Source organism: Mauremys reevesii, linkage group 20, assembly GCF_016161935.1.
Source record: "Mauremys reevesii isolate NIE-2019 linkage group 20, ASM1616193v1, whole genome shotgun sequence".
Taxonomy (NCBI): Eukaryota; Metazoa; Chordata; order Testudines; family Geoemydidae; genus Mauremys; species Mauremys reevesii.
This window is the reverse complement of record NC_052642.1, coordinates 15,436,865-15,454,816: the sequence shown is the minus strand read 5'-3', so window position 1 is coordinate 15,454,816 and position 17,952 is coordinate 15,436,865. Positions and strand designations below refer to the sequence as shown.

Here is a 17,952-nt window from a genome sequence, read left to right as displayed (position 1 = left end):
GCTGTTGTCCTTGTGACATTGATGCAGAATGGATACAGACATTAATGCCGGTAACTAAGACGTGGATATGGGGGACTTGATAGCCATCAGATCCTATGCTCTGACATGAATGTGTGCAGTATAAATACCTAAATAGACACATCACCACCTGCTGTCTATATAGTGTAAATGATAGCTTTTCTGATATTCTGGTTTGAATGCCTTAGGAGCTGCCTTTATATTATTTTGTATCAGCAAATTCCATGTGTACTAAAAATACTTGTGCACTTCTGTAGCACCTTCCATTTCAGGGGGCTTAAATCAAATCGAGTTAGTTTTGCCCTAATTTTCACCGGTTTCTTAAATACATGGTTGCACATTGCCACAGATGGGTTTTGTAAAGTAGACTACTCGCACCTGTTGTATTAACTCATATTGTAAAAGAGGCCATGAAGATCCCTGGCACTATATTGAAAATAAACACTGCAAGTACACTTAACACCAATATGTTATGGAAATAATACTTCTGCATAAATTAGCAAGTGGTATAAATTTTAAATAGTTCTAATTAAATATTTGAGTGAGGCTCACTTGGTAGCAGCAAAGAATTGTCCCAAAACAACCCGTGTGAATCCTTTCAGGAATTCAGTTTTAAAAAAATGCTGTATAAATAAGTGTTCAAAACACAAGATATCACCAAACTTGTGAAGGAGTTTGGAATTGTTTTTTTTAAACCAGTCTAGACACTACAGAACCAGATGAGTTTTAGTCCTCAAAATGTGTTTGAATATCTTTAATGGTACTGGATGCAGCTTTTTAAAATCTCAGATTTTTCTGCCCCCTAAGTCCCCCTCCATGCACTCCCCCAAAAAAAGTCCTTTGAGGGGGGGAAAAAGGCAATTAAGTGTCAGTCAGGAAAAATACCATCTAGTTTCCATGAAAAACTATACAGGTTCTCAAAACTCACTCTTGACTCTGGTGCTGGTGTGAGCTTTTGCCGTGTGAAAACTGGAGGGATTATATTGTGTCTGATAAGGTTCTGATAAGATGATTCTTCTAGCTATATTTAGAACTTCAAGTACATTTCAGGTTTAAGTTTAAATTTGTAAAATTTGGTTTTAGAAAAAGGTGGTGATGCTAATTTTAAAGGGTTAAATTGTACCAGTTTCTTAATTAGTCTTACAAGATAGCAAAACTAAGAAATTCTGTTGGAAATTAGCAATTACTTTGTGACATACATTGCTTTTAATCAGCATACATGATAAATGGGAAAAGACTTAACTGCTTTATGTAATAAAACATCCAGGGGCCATCTTCTGGATTAAATATAAATTTATATAATTCCTTCAGTATGGAAGAAAGTCACACATTTATAGTCCGTTCTTCTTCTTAACAATGTTAAAAGTGAATTTACTGCTAACCGAAGGTGATTGACCAACAGCACTGGAATAAAGTCCTCTCTTCATACACAGAACGTAGTCAGTGGCAGTATAAGCCTGCTCACAATGCTCACTGTCAGTAATGTGCATTAGCTTTGACCCTCTTACTTCTAGAAGTAAGAGTCCAGGAGTTCCTTCTCTATGCCCAGTTCATCCTTGAGCTTTCTTTTAGCAAGAAAAGGGTTTCAGTGATGGCTTCAACCTCTTTCTTTACTGAAGGGGCCTGGATTTTGACCCCCTGGTGACCAACACCAAAGAAGTTCTGTTCCTACCAAATTCTTCCTGCCACGGCACCTCTGTTTAGGACTCTTCCTGGTCTCTGACCATTGTGCTCATTACATATCACTACGTGATTTGTTGAGGCACCAGATGTGGGAGACAGCCAGACTCTTTGGTGGGGCGGGGAGAAGAAGGAGAAAGACAAATTGCTACTACAGTCTGCCTGGAGTGGGGGAGCGAGTAGGGTGTGGGGAGAGAGAGCACACTCTTCACTTGTGTGTTACACAGTCTTTTCTGGAGTGAAGGAGTGTCGTTTTAGTTTATTTTCTGCCCTAAATGAATGGGTCAAACTAGTTACACTTGATGCCACTGGTGATATTGTTTTTTGTGTAATGGACACTTGCATATGAATTGAGAACACCAAATACTATGGAATGGTAACCACATCACCACTGTTTGTACAGCACCTAGCACAATAAGGGCCTTTCTATGACTAGGTCCCTGAGAGGCTACGGTCATACAAAACTTAATTGTAGCATAGGCTCCATTTGAACAAGTTATTTTTATATCTGAGAAGTACTGAAATCTATGTCTAGTGACCCTAATGGGTAGGTTTAGAACAATTCAGTTGTGCATTTAATATGATACTAACAACATTTCCATATATAAAAAGATAGTGTCACAAAATCTGACCTGTGTGCATACATCTATTTGTGTTTGCTAAAGAGGAAAAAGCAACTTGTGACAGATTCATGCAAAGCATTAGAATTGCATTAGTATATCAATTAACCATTGGTGCAGTTCTATTACAATCCTGTAAATCCTTTTAACTCATTCACACCTACTCTGGAGTCTAACCCTTTCAGTTAATATTGTCCCAGAAATACAGTAGCTGGCTTTCAATTGCTTGGTTATATTCTAGGCAGAATATTTTAGTCCTCTCTGTCAGCAGAATAGTATATTCCTCCCACATCTCAATAGCAATTAATCATACACATTAATGGAGCATTCTTTATAACCCTTCCTGTCCTAATGGCTCTTCCCAACACCTGCACTCACTAGGTCTCCTGCAATGAGAGTGCTTTTTGAATTTGCATGGGAAGTAAACAGATGTACAGGTACTATTTAAAAAGGAGGAAAATGATAGTGTATGAAGCTTTGAGAGCAACAAACTTCAAAGAAGGAATTTTAGTCTATGCAGTTTTCTAAAGAAAATACAGCTTTTTAGATTTGCATAAAGGGGTCAGTTCTATTTTTATCTGTGAAAATTAATTAAGAAGCTGCTTTTCTCTCTACCTTCATCTTCCTAATTTAAAATTCCACTACACGTTAGAGGAGTTACTCTTTACCCATTTCACGAGAATTTCATTAATTTCTACTGGTGAGGGGAGAAAAAATGGGTCTTGAATAACTGATTCCAAGTACAGGCTTTCCTCCACTTTCAACCAGAGAGGGAACACTTTCTTAACTGAATTATTGATACCTTTTCAGGAAGACTGGCATAAGAGAATTGAAACTGACCCTCTATGAATCAAATTTAATGTGCATTAAGAAAAAGGAAATGAGTGTGGTCCAAAAATCTATTTTCCATGCATAGATCTGATGATAGGAATAATGTGTTTTAAGGTACAGAAGTTTAGTACTTGATATGGGAGACTGATATGGCTGTGTAATTAAAGAAAGAGAGAGAGAGACAATAGTTAGTTGGCAGCCCATTTCAGTGTATCTAGTGAGTGGCTAACTGTTTAAAATTGACATTATACAGAATCATAATACTTTGTTTTTAAAAACATTAGGGCAGTATTTCTGCCAGGATTTTAGAAAAGCGAAGAGGAGATAAGCAATCTGTCTGTGGGGAGGGAACTACTAAATATTTGAAAACATAAGTAATTGCAGTTAAATCTTATTGGTGTTACCAGAGACTACGTTTAAAAGTTAAGGGAGGCTTATGGGGCAGGGAATGTCTGAGGGTAAAAAGTTGTTCTCAAATGGCACCCATCAGGAAGTTTAAGTAAATCTTACTAAATTGGTATCTAGATATCAGTGTGGCAGAGACTAGGTATAATGCAGAGACTGAAGAAAATGTTGACCGTGAACTTCGATCTGTGTAATCAGTTTGCTTAAAGCACTTATCACTAAGAAGATTTTTACTTTCCTTCAGATCCCTGATGTAGGGAAGGTTACTTGCTGTCCAGTAAATGAACACACGAGAAGTGCCAAAACCCTGTAGGATTAAAGTGTTAAAAAAAAAAAAAAGAAAAAAAAAAGGCTTGTATGAAAACAGACAGAAGTGAATTACATAGCTATGAGCTAATATGTTTGATGGGAGGCAAAACTGGCTTCTATTGTATTAAACTACTAAATATACAGAGGAAACAATGAATTTAAAAAAATCTGGATGATGGCAATGTGAGACAGGATACAGATAAGGCTGCATCTGAACTGGGAGTCAGAAGATCTTTCGTTGTTTGTTGTTAAGCTTTCTGAATGCACATTGAGGAAGAAAAATGTCCTGAAGCTATGTGACTTGAAGATTTCCGTTGGATTGACCTAAGAGTCTGGAGTTGGCAAACTATCCCTTATTTTATCACTGCCATGGTATAATCTGTAGAATCATGTTTGGGGGTTTTATATTCTTCTAAAGAATTCTGTCAAATATTGCCTATTTCAAATACCCACATGGTTAGAGCCTTTGAATTCTTGAAACATTTTACATTCCTTTTCCTGTTGTTTTTTTTAAACAAAAGTATTTAAGCCTTTCTTAGAAGGATCGTAGTTGAATTAGCTAGTTTTTAAAATACAGTTTGCTCTAACTTTAGATTCTCCCCCCCTCCCCCATTTCTTTGTACAAGATGAGGAAGCATGTGGGAGTATCTGCAGGGCGCTCTCTTCCTACAATTTAAAGAAATTATGAGCCTGACAGTTCTCTCCATTTAATAACTGGAACGAATACCACTTTCTAGCACCACTAGTATTTGAGTGTCTTCTTTTGGAGTGCAGATCAGCTGCTGAGTTATTGTAACTACCTTTGACATGCTACTCCTGGCTGTACTTCACTACAGCACAAGGTGGAGCTTGCTGAAAAAATATAATTCAGAGTTCCTTAAACTGTGATTCTTGGCCTGCTTATTTCTAACTACTGTAAAACCACTGTATGCCTGGAGATTTGATTGTGTTGGGCTGGATGTGGATTTAGAAGGGAAAACAGAAAAACACAGAGATTAGAACAGTGTAGGAAATGATGCAGTTTACTAAACTTCAGCTGTAGGTGCAGGTTTGAACTTGCACAAATGTTCATAAAATAAATGAATCAAGAAGCTTTTAGAAAAATACTCTCAAAGTCTGTAGGCAAATGTACCGTATAGGTTTGGTTGCCACTGGTATTGAGATTAATGACATCAAGAATTTCTACAAAGGAGCATTAAACAGTAAATGAAAGCTGTGGTTCCTTTCGGAAGCTCCAGTGTTATAAACTAGAGAGAGAAGCTCAAACAGTTTATAGACTGCAGCAGAGCTATGGAAGTAAATTATATTAATGGATTCAGTCTATAGAACTTCTTGTATATTCTGTAGGAGGGAATTTTTTGATAGTCTTGGGACATGATCTTTTTGATTTCTATCCTGGCTCAGAACACCATGGTACCTAAATAATTTAACCATAAAAGAACTGCTAGTATTTATTTTTCCAGTGCTCCAAAGTGTGCTGGTTGTTAGGGTACAAACAAAAAGATGTCCTCCCTGTCTGAAATGCTTAAGTGCCAGCATAAGATTTGGGAGCTTTTGGAAAAACAACAAATAACTAAGAGAGTCTAATAATACATAGAGTATTATGAGGAGTAAAAAGTCACAAAACAAGTTGACAACATTAATATTTATAATTTGAAAAAAACAAACTTAATGAAATAGAACATCATTAAACAAACGCAGACCACATCAGCAAGGTAACTTAGAACAACCAGACTTAATTGTTAGGGCCCCTGCTTCATTCGGTGCACAGGATGAACCTGCTCTGGGGATGAACCAGGGTGTGTAGTGAAGGAGGCTGTAGTCAGAAGGGCCCCAGCAGAAATCGAAGGGGTGTGGTAAATGAGGCAGGGATTGCAGGAGGGTCTCAGTTTAGGCAGTTGAACACTACCCCCAAGAACTGAATTCTATCCTTGCTTGTGGCGCACAGTTCCTTTTGTGATGCTAATGCAAGTCACTTAAACCAAACTTTTTTCACAGGTGGTCACTAATTGTGTGTTCCTCGTTTTCCACCAGCTTGAGACCCTGCCGTTTGATTTGCAGAAATGCTGAGCACTCTCAGCTGCAGCTGAAGCCAGTGGGAGCTGTGCTTAAATATATAAAGTTCTTTATAATGCTAACTACTCATAAAAGTCAGATTGTAGACATCTCCAATTGGGCACCCAAGATTAATGAATACTGGAAGCTGCAGGGACCCATGGCCTAGTGGCTGTGAGGGGTCCCTCTGCCACCCTGTGGGGCTAGATTTGGGGAGGGTCCCCGCACTGCTCTGCGGGGCTTGGAGCTGCGGGGGACCTCCTGCCAGTACTGAGCAGCTCTGGGGTCCCTCTGCTGCAGTAAGCTGGGAGCTACAGGGGGGATCCCCCTGCCTGCTACCACTGAGCAGCTCCAGGGTCCCTCAGCTGCTGCCAGCGGCTGGGAGCTGCCGCGGCGGGAGATTGGGGGGGGGGGGGGCGGACAGCTGCTTGTGGTGGTTGAACAGCTGCAGGAGGGGCCCTGCCAGCAGCAGCAGCTGGGGAGCTCTGGGGTCCCCCCCAGCCCACTGAGCAGCTCCGGGGTCCCTCTGCTGCCACCAGTGGTGACTGAGAGCTGCAGAGGGGAGGGCGGCTGCTCGCGGTGGCTGAGCCGCTGCATGAGGGACCCCTGCCAGCAGCGGTGGCTGAGCAGCTCAGGGGTCGCCACCAATGGCAGTGGCCAGTCAGTTGCAGGGGGTCCCCCACCCGCAGCTCCTGGGCAGCTGTGGGAGGGGCCCCTGCCACCTGCAGAGCTTGGGCTGCTGCAGGGCCCCCCACTGCTGGCAGCAGCTGGTCATCTGCAGGGCCCTCTATGTCACATGATTCCGTGACTTCCACGGCCTCCATGACATAATCTTAGCCTCAGCGATCATGTCATTAAAGACTGTATTATAACGCATATGCACAAGGGGGATGGATTTGTGTTGCACAGGCAACCTTAACTCTGTCATTCCGTAACTTTTGAATCCTTGACTTTGCAGCCTTTTCATTCTTCAAACCTGTTGTTTTGTGTGCAATACATAATACAGTGGACAGCCAGTTGATAGGTCACCAATGTTGTACAGATGCTGTTGCTTTAAAATTAATAGTGTTTTGTACTATGTTGTTTGGTAGATTACCTTGAAGAACAAGCAAGCAATGGCCCTGTTGAATAGTCAAGCAAATGCACATAGGACCTAGATATCCTCACAAAAATATGTCCAGAATAGGGTAGAATTAAGAAGCAATGGTCAGAATACAATTCAAATGGGTTTTTATGTTTTTTATCAGTACAGTCAATTAACTTCAGCGATGCTGTAAATTACAAAATCCATATAAACTAAAAAATGATGAACAATGCCAGTCTTAACAGCTAATAAACAGTTTTTGGTGTCTTTCAAATGGTTAATATCTAACTAAGAGAAGATTAACATGCCGTATCCTCAAACCTTTGAACTTTGTGTCAAATCACTGGGTAAGAGGATAAAAGGCTGGGGACATACTTCTTAGAAAAATGAATGGGAGTTTGTGATGTGAATATTTTAAATATATACATGTATGTAAAGTCTATCAGAAACTCTTGTTTCCTCATACTTGACATGCAAGTTACTGTCTTTAGTAAATGCAGACCTAAAAGTATGTAGCTCATGTACACGTCTCAGAGGACAAGGTTATCACAAAAGCATGCCGTGTATTATCTTGTCCTGTACAACGTATCTGGCCTTAGATACATTAGTAGACAAATGCCACCTATGGAGAAAAGGGGCGGGGGGGGGGCGGGGGAATGCATCAAAACTGTTGTGCCATTTGAAAGGAAATTTTCATAAATAGCTAAAATTGGCTCTTTGAGTGCCTGTTGGTCCATGCGGTGCAGTTTCTTTCCTCGTGCTCTAAAGTGAGGGTAAGGGGTGGAGTGGACCGCCTGCCTCTCCAGTTCTTTCTGACCTGTGCACGGTCTGCGACAGAACACTCCAGTGTCCTTGAAGCTCTTTCTTCTGTAACTCTAGTTATTCAAAAAAGTTGTAGATCATTTTAGCTGTTTTAGTCCTTTTTGCTGTTTGGGGGTCCCCTCTGCCTTCTTTCCAGCATGGACAGGGAGAATCATTAAGGCAGCAAGGCATGATTGTCATGCAGAATAAAGTGAATATTCATCTCCTGAGAAGTTTGTTGTCTTAAATATTGCAAACATAAAACATTTGTTCCTTAATTTCCAGATAAGTGGATTAAGTAATTTTGTTGTAGTAGAGGGAAAAAGTTTTTGATACAGTCAAATGGGACTGGTTGCATTGAGCTGTTTCTGATCTTACAAAGACATCTGACTTTCAAGGTTTTAAAGTCAGTATTTTGTGTAGGTACTGACAGTCTGAAATAACTGAAAATATGTGGCTAATGGGAGTAAAAAGTTGTCATGAATGTAATATTCTGGTGCAGAGTGAACCATGAAGCCAAACCTCTGCCCCTTGGGGGGGGGGGGAGAGAGGGAGAGGGAGAGGGGGAGAGTGTGTGTGTGTGTGTGTGTGTGCGTACTCCACAGTAGTCTCCTGTTTATCCAAACACTGTATTATCGGAATCCCTTTCCTATCCTCCGGGGATCTCAGGAGAGACTAAGCAGGGCTGTGTCAGTGGAGCTGCAGAAGGCTCCTTTTGCTGCCACAGGACCTGTGACACCCTAATCCCTGCAAATGCAGGTGTGGCCCTGGCAGGGCAGAGCAGAGTCCTGGCTGGAGATCTCTTTTCTGCCCTGAACCTTGCGTCTGAAGGAATGAGGTGTCACCTGCCCCACCTCAGCACAGGGAGCACTCTGTTTTGGGAGGGAGTGTGTGGGACAGAGGAGGACGAGCCCTTGGCTGCAAGGAAGTTCACCCTGCTGCTGAATGGCTCCAGCCCTCTCGATTTTTCCAAACCTCTGATTATCCAAATAAAATCCATGCACCCCCGTGCTATCTGGATAATCTAGAGTATGCTATATTGTCAAATGACCCATTTTAAAAAAAATAGAGCATCACGATGTTCTGTAGTAGTAGTGGTGCTGCAATAGGCCATTAGGAACAACTCAAAATCTTTCAGCAACAGATGCTGTGGTGATCCACCAAAAATCTACATGTACTCATAGATGCTACACAGTGGTATCTTAGGTACCCCAGATAACTAGAATATGAACTATAGGGCAAGACTGCTGATTCTGTGTGGTAGCTGGTGATAAAAAGTTGACTTTTGAATGGCCACCACTATATAAATTTACTTGTGGGGAAAATGAAAATAAAATTGCAACTCAGTCTAAATTCTTTATTAAGGAAAAATCATTGATTACCTTACATTCAGATTTGCTGAGTCGAGCCATAGCAATGATCATCATGTTTGAGGTTCATCGATTCCAAGGCCAGAAGGGACCATTGTCATTATCTAGTCTGATCTGTATAGCACATGTGGTAGAATTTCCCCAAATAATTCCTTTTGAACTAGACACAGCCATCTTGATTTAAAAATTGCCAGTGATGGAGAATCTACCGTGATTCTTGCTAAAGTGTTGCACTGATTAGTTACCCTCACTGTTAAAAATTTGCTCCTTATTTTCAGATTGAATTTATCCAGCTTCAACTTCCAGCCATTGGATCTTGTTATATACCTTTGTCTGCTAGACTGAAGAGCCTATTATCAAATATTTGTTCCCCATTGTAGGTGGCAGAAAAGGTGTATTTCCCTTTCAGCAAAATGTATATCTTGGTAATTGTTGTAATAAGCACTTTTTTTACACTGTTATATTATACAGGATTGATATGACATGACTTGAATGAATACTTTTCCCTCCCTCTTACAGCCATCCCTGCCTGTCCTATATACACTTTCCAGCCAAGCTACACATGAAGCAGTTCATCTCCTTTGCAGGATGTTGGTCTTTGATCCAGTAAGTGTTTATTATTATTTTTTTTATATACACCACTATTTAAATGACACATCCTGTTATATTTTTGCATAGATGAACATTGTGAATAAAGGATTGTTTTTCCTTGCGTTTCTTCTATACCACCATTTTTGTCCCTTCTATTCTGCAAAGTCCATATAAGTGGTCCTGTGGGCATGGAATACACTGAACAATCTGGAGTTCGCCTACAAATAATAGGCTCCCTTTTAAAGAAAGAAGGCATGGAAATGTGGCATATGAGGGTGTTTGTGAATCATTCCATTTTTCTCCCTAGTTTGGTTAGGTGTAGGTAGCAGAGTGTTAGATACTTTGATTCAATTCTAATCTGTGATGCGTGGGCATGCATAGTCGTGTAGCATGAACATTTCCTTCTGTATTATACATACCATCACATAGGGGATTTTTCGGCATGCACCTGTCTTTCTAATTGGAATCAAGCCCTTGCTGCTGTGGGCTTACTCTGCAACTTTGTCATTTAAAAATTTGATATCTAAATTTGTAGTCATTTCTGCACTTGCACCTTGAGAGGAAAATCCATAAAATTGCAATTGAATAAGATAAGACAAGCCAGTGATGACTGTGCTGAGTAGCACAGTGCTGAGTAGCAGGAAGCCAGCAGCCAATCATCAGAGTGTTCAGGTGGTATCTTTGCTTTTAACTGAAAATACTGTAAAAGCTTTTGGCAAACAAACAGGGACATTTAAAAAACAAACAAATCAAATGTTGAATAGTAACTTATTTACATATGGCCTGATTCTCAGAGCACTGACACCCAAACATCACATTGAAGTCAATGGAAGCTGCGGGAGCTCAGCTACTTTGAAAATCAAGCCCACAGTCTTAAGAACAGGTGCTGTATACTCTGATATTTCAAGAGGGGAGACAGTGTAGTCTAGTGGCTAAAACAGGTAGCCAGGATGCTTGAGTTCTATTTCTAGCTTTGCCACTGACTTGCTCAGTAATTTTGGGCAAGTCACTTAACCTTTCTGCAGTTTTTTTTTACTCATCTGTGAGGTGAGAATTTAATTATGCTTTGCATTTGCAATAGCAGCTTCCATCAAAAGATATCTCAAAGCATTTTACAGACATGGGAATTATTCCTTATTTTACAGATGTGGGGAATCAGAGACATGGAAAGATTAAGTGGCTTGCTTTGTCACATAAGAGCCGATTTCAACAAGTTGGAAATAAAATGTAGATTGTATAATCAAAGTCCACTGCTCTAACCTCTGCATCATCCTAGCTACTTTACTGTACTTCCTTCAACAAGGGTACTGTGAAACTTAATGTATAAGTGCTCCTAATGACCTCAGATGCACATGCTTAAGTCGATTGACTTTCATGGGTTGTAAGCATGTACTTAACTTTTCGCATGTGCTTAAATGCTTTGCTCAATAAAGGCTTAAACTTAAGCATGTGTTGAAATGATTTGCTGAATAGATGCCTGTACTAGCACAAAGGATTCTTTGCTACTGTTAAAAGTATTGGGGAATACTTTTTGGTTATTGTAGCACTTACTTTTTACATTTAAATTTATTATAGTAATTATTGTGAAACGTATTTCGGAAACATTTTTATAGCATAACTTTCTGATACTGGATGCTGTATAGAAAGGTTAATATATTATATGTATATGTACGTATGTATATGTATATATGTATGTATATGTATACACACACAAACGCACTATATAGATATAAAAAATTCTGCTTGTTTTTTAGTAAGATACTCCCCCTAGTGGTGTAAATGTCAAGTATGTTTAATATGGGATTTAGAAAACGTCAGAGGTGAATCTGTGGGAAAACATTCTGTGTATAAAACGAGGCACTGAAAATATTTCCAAACACACTAACTGTTTTTAATTTAATATTTCAGTCCAAAAGAATATCCGCTAAGGATGCCTTAGCTCATCCGTATCTTGATGAAGGGCGATTGCGATATCACACTTGTATGTGTAAATGTTGTTTTTCCACCTCTACTGGAAGAGTTTATACCAGTGACTTTGAACCCATCACTAATCCCAAATTTGATGACACTTTTGAAAAGAACCTCAGTTCTGTTCGTCAGGTGAAAGGTGAGTATCGTGCACTTTTCATGCTTAGGTTTGTATCTCCCTGCTCTATCCTGGTCAGTACCTAGTTGGAATCTGGAATCTCCACTGTATGTAGTGAACCAGCCACCCTGACCCATTAGGTGTTTGCCTGTGGAGTTGTAGTGGTAGTTTCTCTACCAGATAACTTTATTTTCTTACAGTTTTGATAGAGAGAATGCCATAAAATAGTTGGCATATTGAGTTCCGTCCCTGCTGGTATTTTCTCCTGAGTTGACAATCCATATTGGAGAATGGTGTGTGGGAAAGATGGTGTTTTAGCAGGGAATTGTATTAAAAAAAACAAAATTCCACAACCAATGTAAGGAAAAGAGTGTGGATCAATGATGACTGTGCTCCATAGAAGAGTCTGCCTTCATCAACAAGTAGTTTGCAGAAGCTGGGTAGTTTCATAGTCCTCCCACTTAATTCTATCGCTTTCTGTTCACATTGATACTGTCATGTCAAATGCCTTAAAAGCAGCTGCCATCTTAAGCTCGTTTGCTGGTGCCATTCCATGGATCTGGCAGTGGTACAAGGGGCTCGCTCCGAGTCTTGACATGCCATGATGAGGGAAATTAATTTTGATGCTTGAAAGAAGGAACTACTGGTTTGGAAGGTTACTAAAATTAGACGTTGTTCTGTGCCACTAGAGACTCGGAGTCCAATCCCAACATAACAAACAAGCCACAATATAAATGTTGGTTTTTTTAAGCATGACCCAGCAGTATATCATTGCCTTGGGAGAACGAATGGGGACAGAGGAGGAACACAGAATGAATAGGGATTTCGTTTTACAAGAGTTATCCTCAATACATTTCTTTCAGACAAAATATAGATGGAATAGCATATACATTTCTGAGGGTTTTTTTTCATGATTCATAAGTAACAAATGATTCAAGAATAATCATTTTAAGAGAAGTTCATTTCTCTCTCACTCAAAAAAAAAAATACCCACAGTACTGCCATGACACCTTGAGTTATCTGCCCTGATGGGTACCATGTTTCTGAAATGTTCAAAATTGTTGCTTGTGTGAATTTATAGAACTTTCTTTGATCCAGTCACTCTGCCCTTCTGTTACCTCACTGTCCAGCCCTTTTCAGTAACGTGCATCCTTCTGCTGTGCTTTACGTAATCTCGTGCGCAGTCAAAAATCAAGCTAGAGAGAACTGTTCTCACGCCTCTTAATTTAATTACTAGGATGCTAACAAAAAAAATAGATATACGGCTATAAGGCTTGTTAGATTGGGAACTTGAAATACTAAAATGAGAACATTTCCATTAAAATGTTGATTTTAAAAATTCCTACTATGTGCCATAAGCACAATGTGTCTAATTTTAATTTCATTTAACTTTCTATTTTAATACCTCAGTAGAGAGGTATATGCTAATGTACTACTTTATATGTGTCTATAGAGAGCGAGGTTTCCAAAATAGATTTTTATTAAGGATTTTCGTGAACATTAATATCTTTTTTATTAACTAGGGAACAAATGAATATACTACTTTGTGCCTAGTTTGGTGCTAAGATGCAAGCAATGTCAGCTGTACATCTCACGAAGCAAGGCCACTGTGTACTGTTCCTAATGAAATAATGCCAATCTATTCAAGGATTAAAAAAAAATGCCACAAACCCCCAGGGCCCATGCAAAAATGGCAATTGGAGTAGGCATTCTTTTTCCTAACTTGTGTATCTATTGTGGCATGCAGCTGCAGATCCTATCTTGTACGCTGGTACCAAATTGGGTCTTTCTTTTACCCATCTTTAATTTTACTGTGCTCTCAAAAGCCCTGCAGTTCACTGACATGTAAAAGATCTGCACTCTCAAACTGCTGCAAGGGAGAAAGAAATATCTACTCCATTATAGGCCACGTAACTTCCATCCTCCTCCTCCCAGTGAAGTTGTGCATGCAAATCTGGGAGGAGTATAGCATGCGCCTGGAAGGGATCCTTCGTAGGTGAGAATAGCAGATTCCTCCCACGTGTGATGAAGCAATAGCCAGTTAGCAGTATCGTAACTCCTGGCAAATACCTTGCGTTATTTAAAACAAAAAAACAACCTCCTATAGCTAAAACATTTTACCTATATAAACACCTAGCCCCTTTTCCCTCTGCTGCATGATATGTGTGCACAGGACTTCCTGTGGCAGAGCCACATTTGTAATGTCAGATCCTGCTGCTTAAAGCTGTCAATGATGTGAGAGAGCCCCATCACACTGCCAGCGTCAATGGCCCTGTCACATATCCTGTATGTTTGCCGTGTGATGGCCATGTTGGTCCCAGGATATTAGAAAGACATGATGCGTGAGGTAATATATTTTATTGGGCAAACTTCTGCTGGTGAAAGAGACAAGCGTTCGAGCTTACGGCTTCTCTTTCACCAACAGAAATTGGTCCAGTAAAAGGTATTACTTCACCACGTGGTGTCACTGATCTAGTAATCAGTATATCCCGCAAGCATTTACATCAAAGACAAAAATAACGAGGAGTCCTTGTGGCACCTTAGAGGCTAACAAATTTATTTGGGCATAAACTTTTCGTGTGCTAGAACCCACTTCATCAGATGTATGAAGTAAAAAATACACAGGCAGGTAATGTATGCAGAGTTCCCCTTGCTCCGTGATGATTGATTTTCACCTCGCCAAGTAGGTACTATAGGCTTCCTTCATGAATTTAATAGCTGCAAGTGCTGTGTATTTAAGTACCAGACTGGACTGATCAGCGAATCTGGATGCAGAAGTTTCTAGTTTCAGCTCTTTATATACTAATAAACTATAGTAGATGTTAGGGTTGTGTTCTCCATGCTTCTAACTCCAGTTTACGCTCTTGAGAGTTTTATGCACTTCAAGAAATTGCCTTTACATTTTCATATTCAAGCCTTAGTCTGTCATCACTTTGTGTTTTAGTAGGGGATGGGTATTTATTTTGCTTACTTTATTTCAATGTGTATATATGAAAGTACCATGGGCATTTGTGGTATTTAGTAGGATACATCACATTAGTGATGGGAAAACCGGGTGGCTTATTTTCCACTCTTGTCCCCAGTAATCTTATTGTATGTACTCTCACCAAAGAAAACCATGTTTGCTTCTACTCCGCATTGCATCTAATCAAAGCAAAAAGTGCTAACCTAATGGTGTCAATTGTTTCTTGTACAGAAATAATTCATCAGTTCATTTTGGAACAGCAGAAAGGAAACCGAGTACCTCTCTGCATCAACCCTCAGTCTGCTGCTTTTAAGAGCTTTATTAGGTAACTGTATGTAATCACATCTGATACTAATTCACATTTCTTAGTTGTACAGCATTTATGATACATTTGAAATGTTTTAAAATTTTGAATTAAGGGGAATGGGGGAAATGTTCCATATAACTGCCTTCTGCTAAGAATAGTATAAACATTTATGATTAAACTTAAAAGTACTTTTATGTAGGTGACGCTGAACTTCAGTAAAACATGTAGCAAGTTCACGTAATAGATCGTCTGTTTGTGAACAGATAAAAGTGTGACAGCATGTAAAGTTTAACCTTGAGAGATTTGTGTACGCAGGAGAGATTCTAATTTTAAAATTGCACTGAAAAAAATTACAATTTAAATAAAATGATGAATGGAGAACCATTACAAAAATGAGCAATTAAGGGTAATGACAGCGTATGCTTTAATATAAAAGGTTATTGATCTGAGTTTGAGGTAAATGTTGGTTTTACCAATCAAACCTCACATTTCTTGTGCTGCTTGTCTGTTACCCATTGTTAATGAACACTGATTTTCTGTTCTTGTTGTATTCTAGTTCCACTGTTGCTCAGCCATCTGAGATGCCGCCATCTCCACTGGTTTGGGAATAAAAGTAGAAGATGATATACTACTGAAGATGTAATGTAGCTTTCCACTGGAGTCTGGGATTTGCAATTCTGGAGGTTAATCATGCTTGTACTGTAATTTTACTAATGAAGTTTTAAATTAACAACCACTACTTGTATGATACGAATAATATTTAGAGATGTACTAGACTTTTAATCTTGTAAAGTGGTTGTGCTTTTAGAAGAAAATATTTTACCCAGAGTTGCACATGTTTTATGAATTCTGGGGCAGCTGTGATGGCTCAGCTCGGAACAAACAGAGAATTGAACCAAATTTGGGGAGGTTGTTTTTTTTGTTTTGATTTTTTTAATTGAGGTGAGATTGTAAAAAGGATAGACGTACATTTTGATATTGAGCCATTCCTGAAGATTTGGGGTTTTCTAAAATTAAGGAATACAGAGAACTTGATTGCGACCAATCATGAAGTCACATCAGATGACAGTGACCAGACTATGAATGGACATGTCACCTGATGATCAAATCCTATAAATAGCTTCTCACTAGAGCTGTGATGGTAATGTGTGCTGTTCTAAAATCAACTGTTGTGAGTAGAGAGAATGAGTTTGTGACTAGGAGAGAATAAACTTCTGTTTCCTTACCCGGTATAAATATATATATATATATTTAATCTATTTTTATTAGAAGTTTTTCTGCTCTTTCTTACATAAAACCCCCAAGCATGCATCTTCTATGTGTGTAAATAATTCCATTTACGGGCTAATTTCAAAGAATCCTGACATCATTGCTGTATAGAGAGAAACTAGCTTGCACATTTTAGGTCTGTGAAATTTTGTGAGAATTTTTTCCTGCACTGGACAGTTGAGAAAAAAAAAAGAGAAAGAAAAGGAAAAAAAAAAAACAGCACATAGGGAATTATGTTAATTGTGTTTGTGTCTTTAGGCAAAGCTGTGGAAGTCTTGAAATGTCACAGTAGTAAATAACTTTTATTTCTTTTTGGCTAATTTTTTTTCTGTTGGAACACTGAATTATTCTGTGCATATGTATATATGAACACAAATTGAAGGCCTCTACCTCCTGGAGTATACAACTTGGTTTGTTTACCTCCACATGATTATTTTTTTTTTTAAGTTCAGTGTGGAGACTTGAAACTTGAATGTCCCTTCCAACTTTTATATTTAAAACAAGACAAGAAAATTGAAGACTGTTTTTCACCTGTACAAAGAAATACTAATGGATGGTCTTAAATTTTGAGCATTGGTCTGGGGAAAAACCTTGGTGTTTGTTATGGACAATTAACTGTTAAAGTTATTGTAAGTTATCTGTATTTAGCAGAGTATTTTCAACAAGAGTGATCTGAGCTGAAATTGGAGACTATTAGTAAGTTATGTTTGGAAGTTTTAACTTCAATGAAGTAATTATTTGCTGTGAAAGAAACAAACATTGAATTACTAAACAAAGATGGTGCAATATCTTTGTTTTTTATGAGGCTCTTGAGAATAAAACCAACTGAAACATTTCAATTCACTTGAATGAGAAACGTGTTTAATTAAAAGAGCCCAAGAAGACACTGGTATGAAAGGTAAAATCTCAGAGGTTGGACAGTTAATGTGGCACACTTGCTGGTCACTTTGTAAAATGTAGATTTGAAGTACAGTGGTGAAAACATTAAATGTGACATTTGAAAAAGAAGTGGTGTTATCTTTTCATTTCCTGACTCACTCCACCTCCCCCCAAAAGTTTGCTAGCTTTTCAGTTATTCTAAACTTGATTTCATGCTGTCAGAAATAATTTAAAGTGAGACGACTTTAAAGCATCTTGATTTGTTGGGGGCGGTTTGGTTGATATATTTACTTTTTATGAAGCATCCAGTTACTCTAATTATTTTCTGAACCTTATTGCAACGTTAGCTCGTGGATGAAGCTGAGAACCAGAGGTTAACCGAAGAGAAATAAGAAAATGGTTTACATTTAGATGGGCGGGATTAAAGATATGCACTCAAGGATGGTTGGTGCTACTTTCTTTTTTCTTTGTTTGCAGAATCCACATAATTCTTTCTTTCAAAGCAAAAGCTTTAATGGATTTTCTAAACAACTAATGTAAGTAGCCCGGTATTCAGCAGTGCTACATTAAGAAACCAGAATGGAAAGCATTTCACACATTTCATGGTTATGAACCTTTCAGAGAATCAGGCAAGGAACTTACATAGTTACAGCTGCTAGAACCCATAAGAAATTGAATAGTC

The 17,952-nt window shown here is 38.8% G+C and overlaps 1 protein-coding gene across 3 annotated transcripts in view; it reads left to right on the top strand.

Annotated features, from left to right (window-relative positions):
* Nucleotides 1–17,399, top strand: part of NLK (nemo like kinase) — a 106,865-nt gene extending 89,466 nt beyond the window's left edge. For 2 of the 3 annotated variants that reach the window (XM_039507354.1, XM_039507352.1), the window contains 4 exons: nt 9,693–9,779; nt 11,673–11,871; nt 15,047–15,140; nt 15,679–17,399. In XM_039507354.1, the coding sequence (XP_039363288.1) occupies nt 9,693–9,779; nt 11,673–11,871; nt 15,047–15,140; nt 15,679–15,733 (435 nt within the window). In that variant the 3' untranslated portion in view covers nt 15,734–17,399. Of the gene's footprint in view, nt 1–9,692; nt 9,780–11,672; nt 11,872–15,046; nt 15,147–15,678 lie in introns of all 3 variants that reach the window. The other variant, XM_039507353.1, reaches the window with a different exon arrangement.
* Nucleotides 17,400–17,952: the final 553 nt, after the last annotated feature.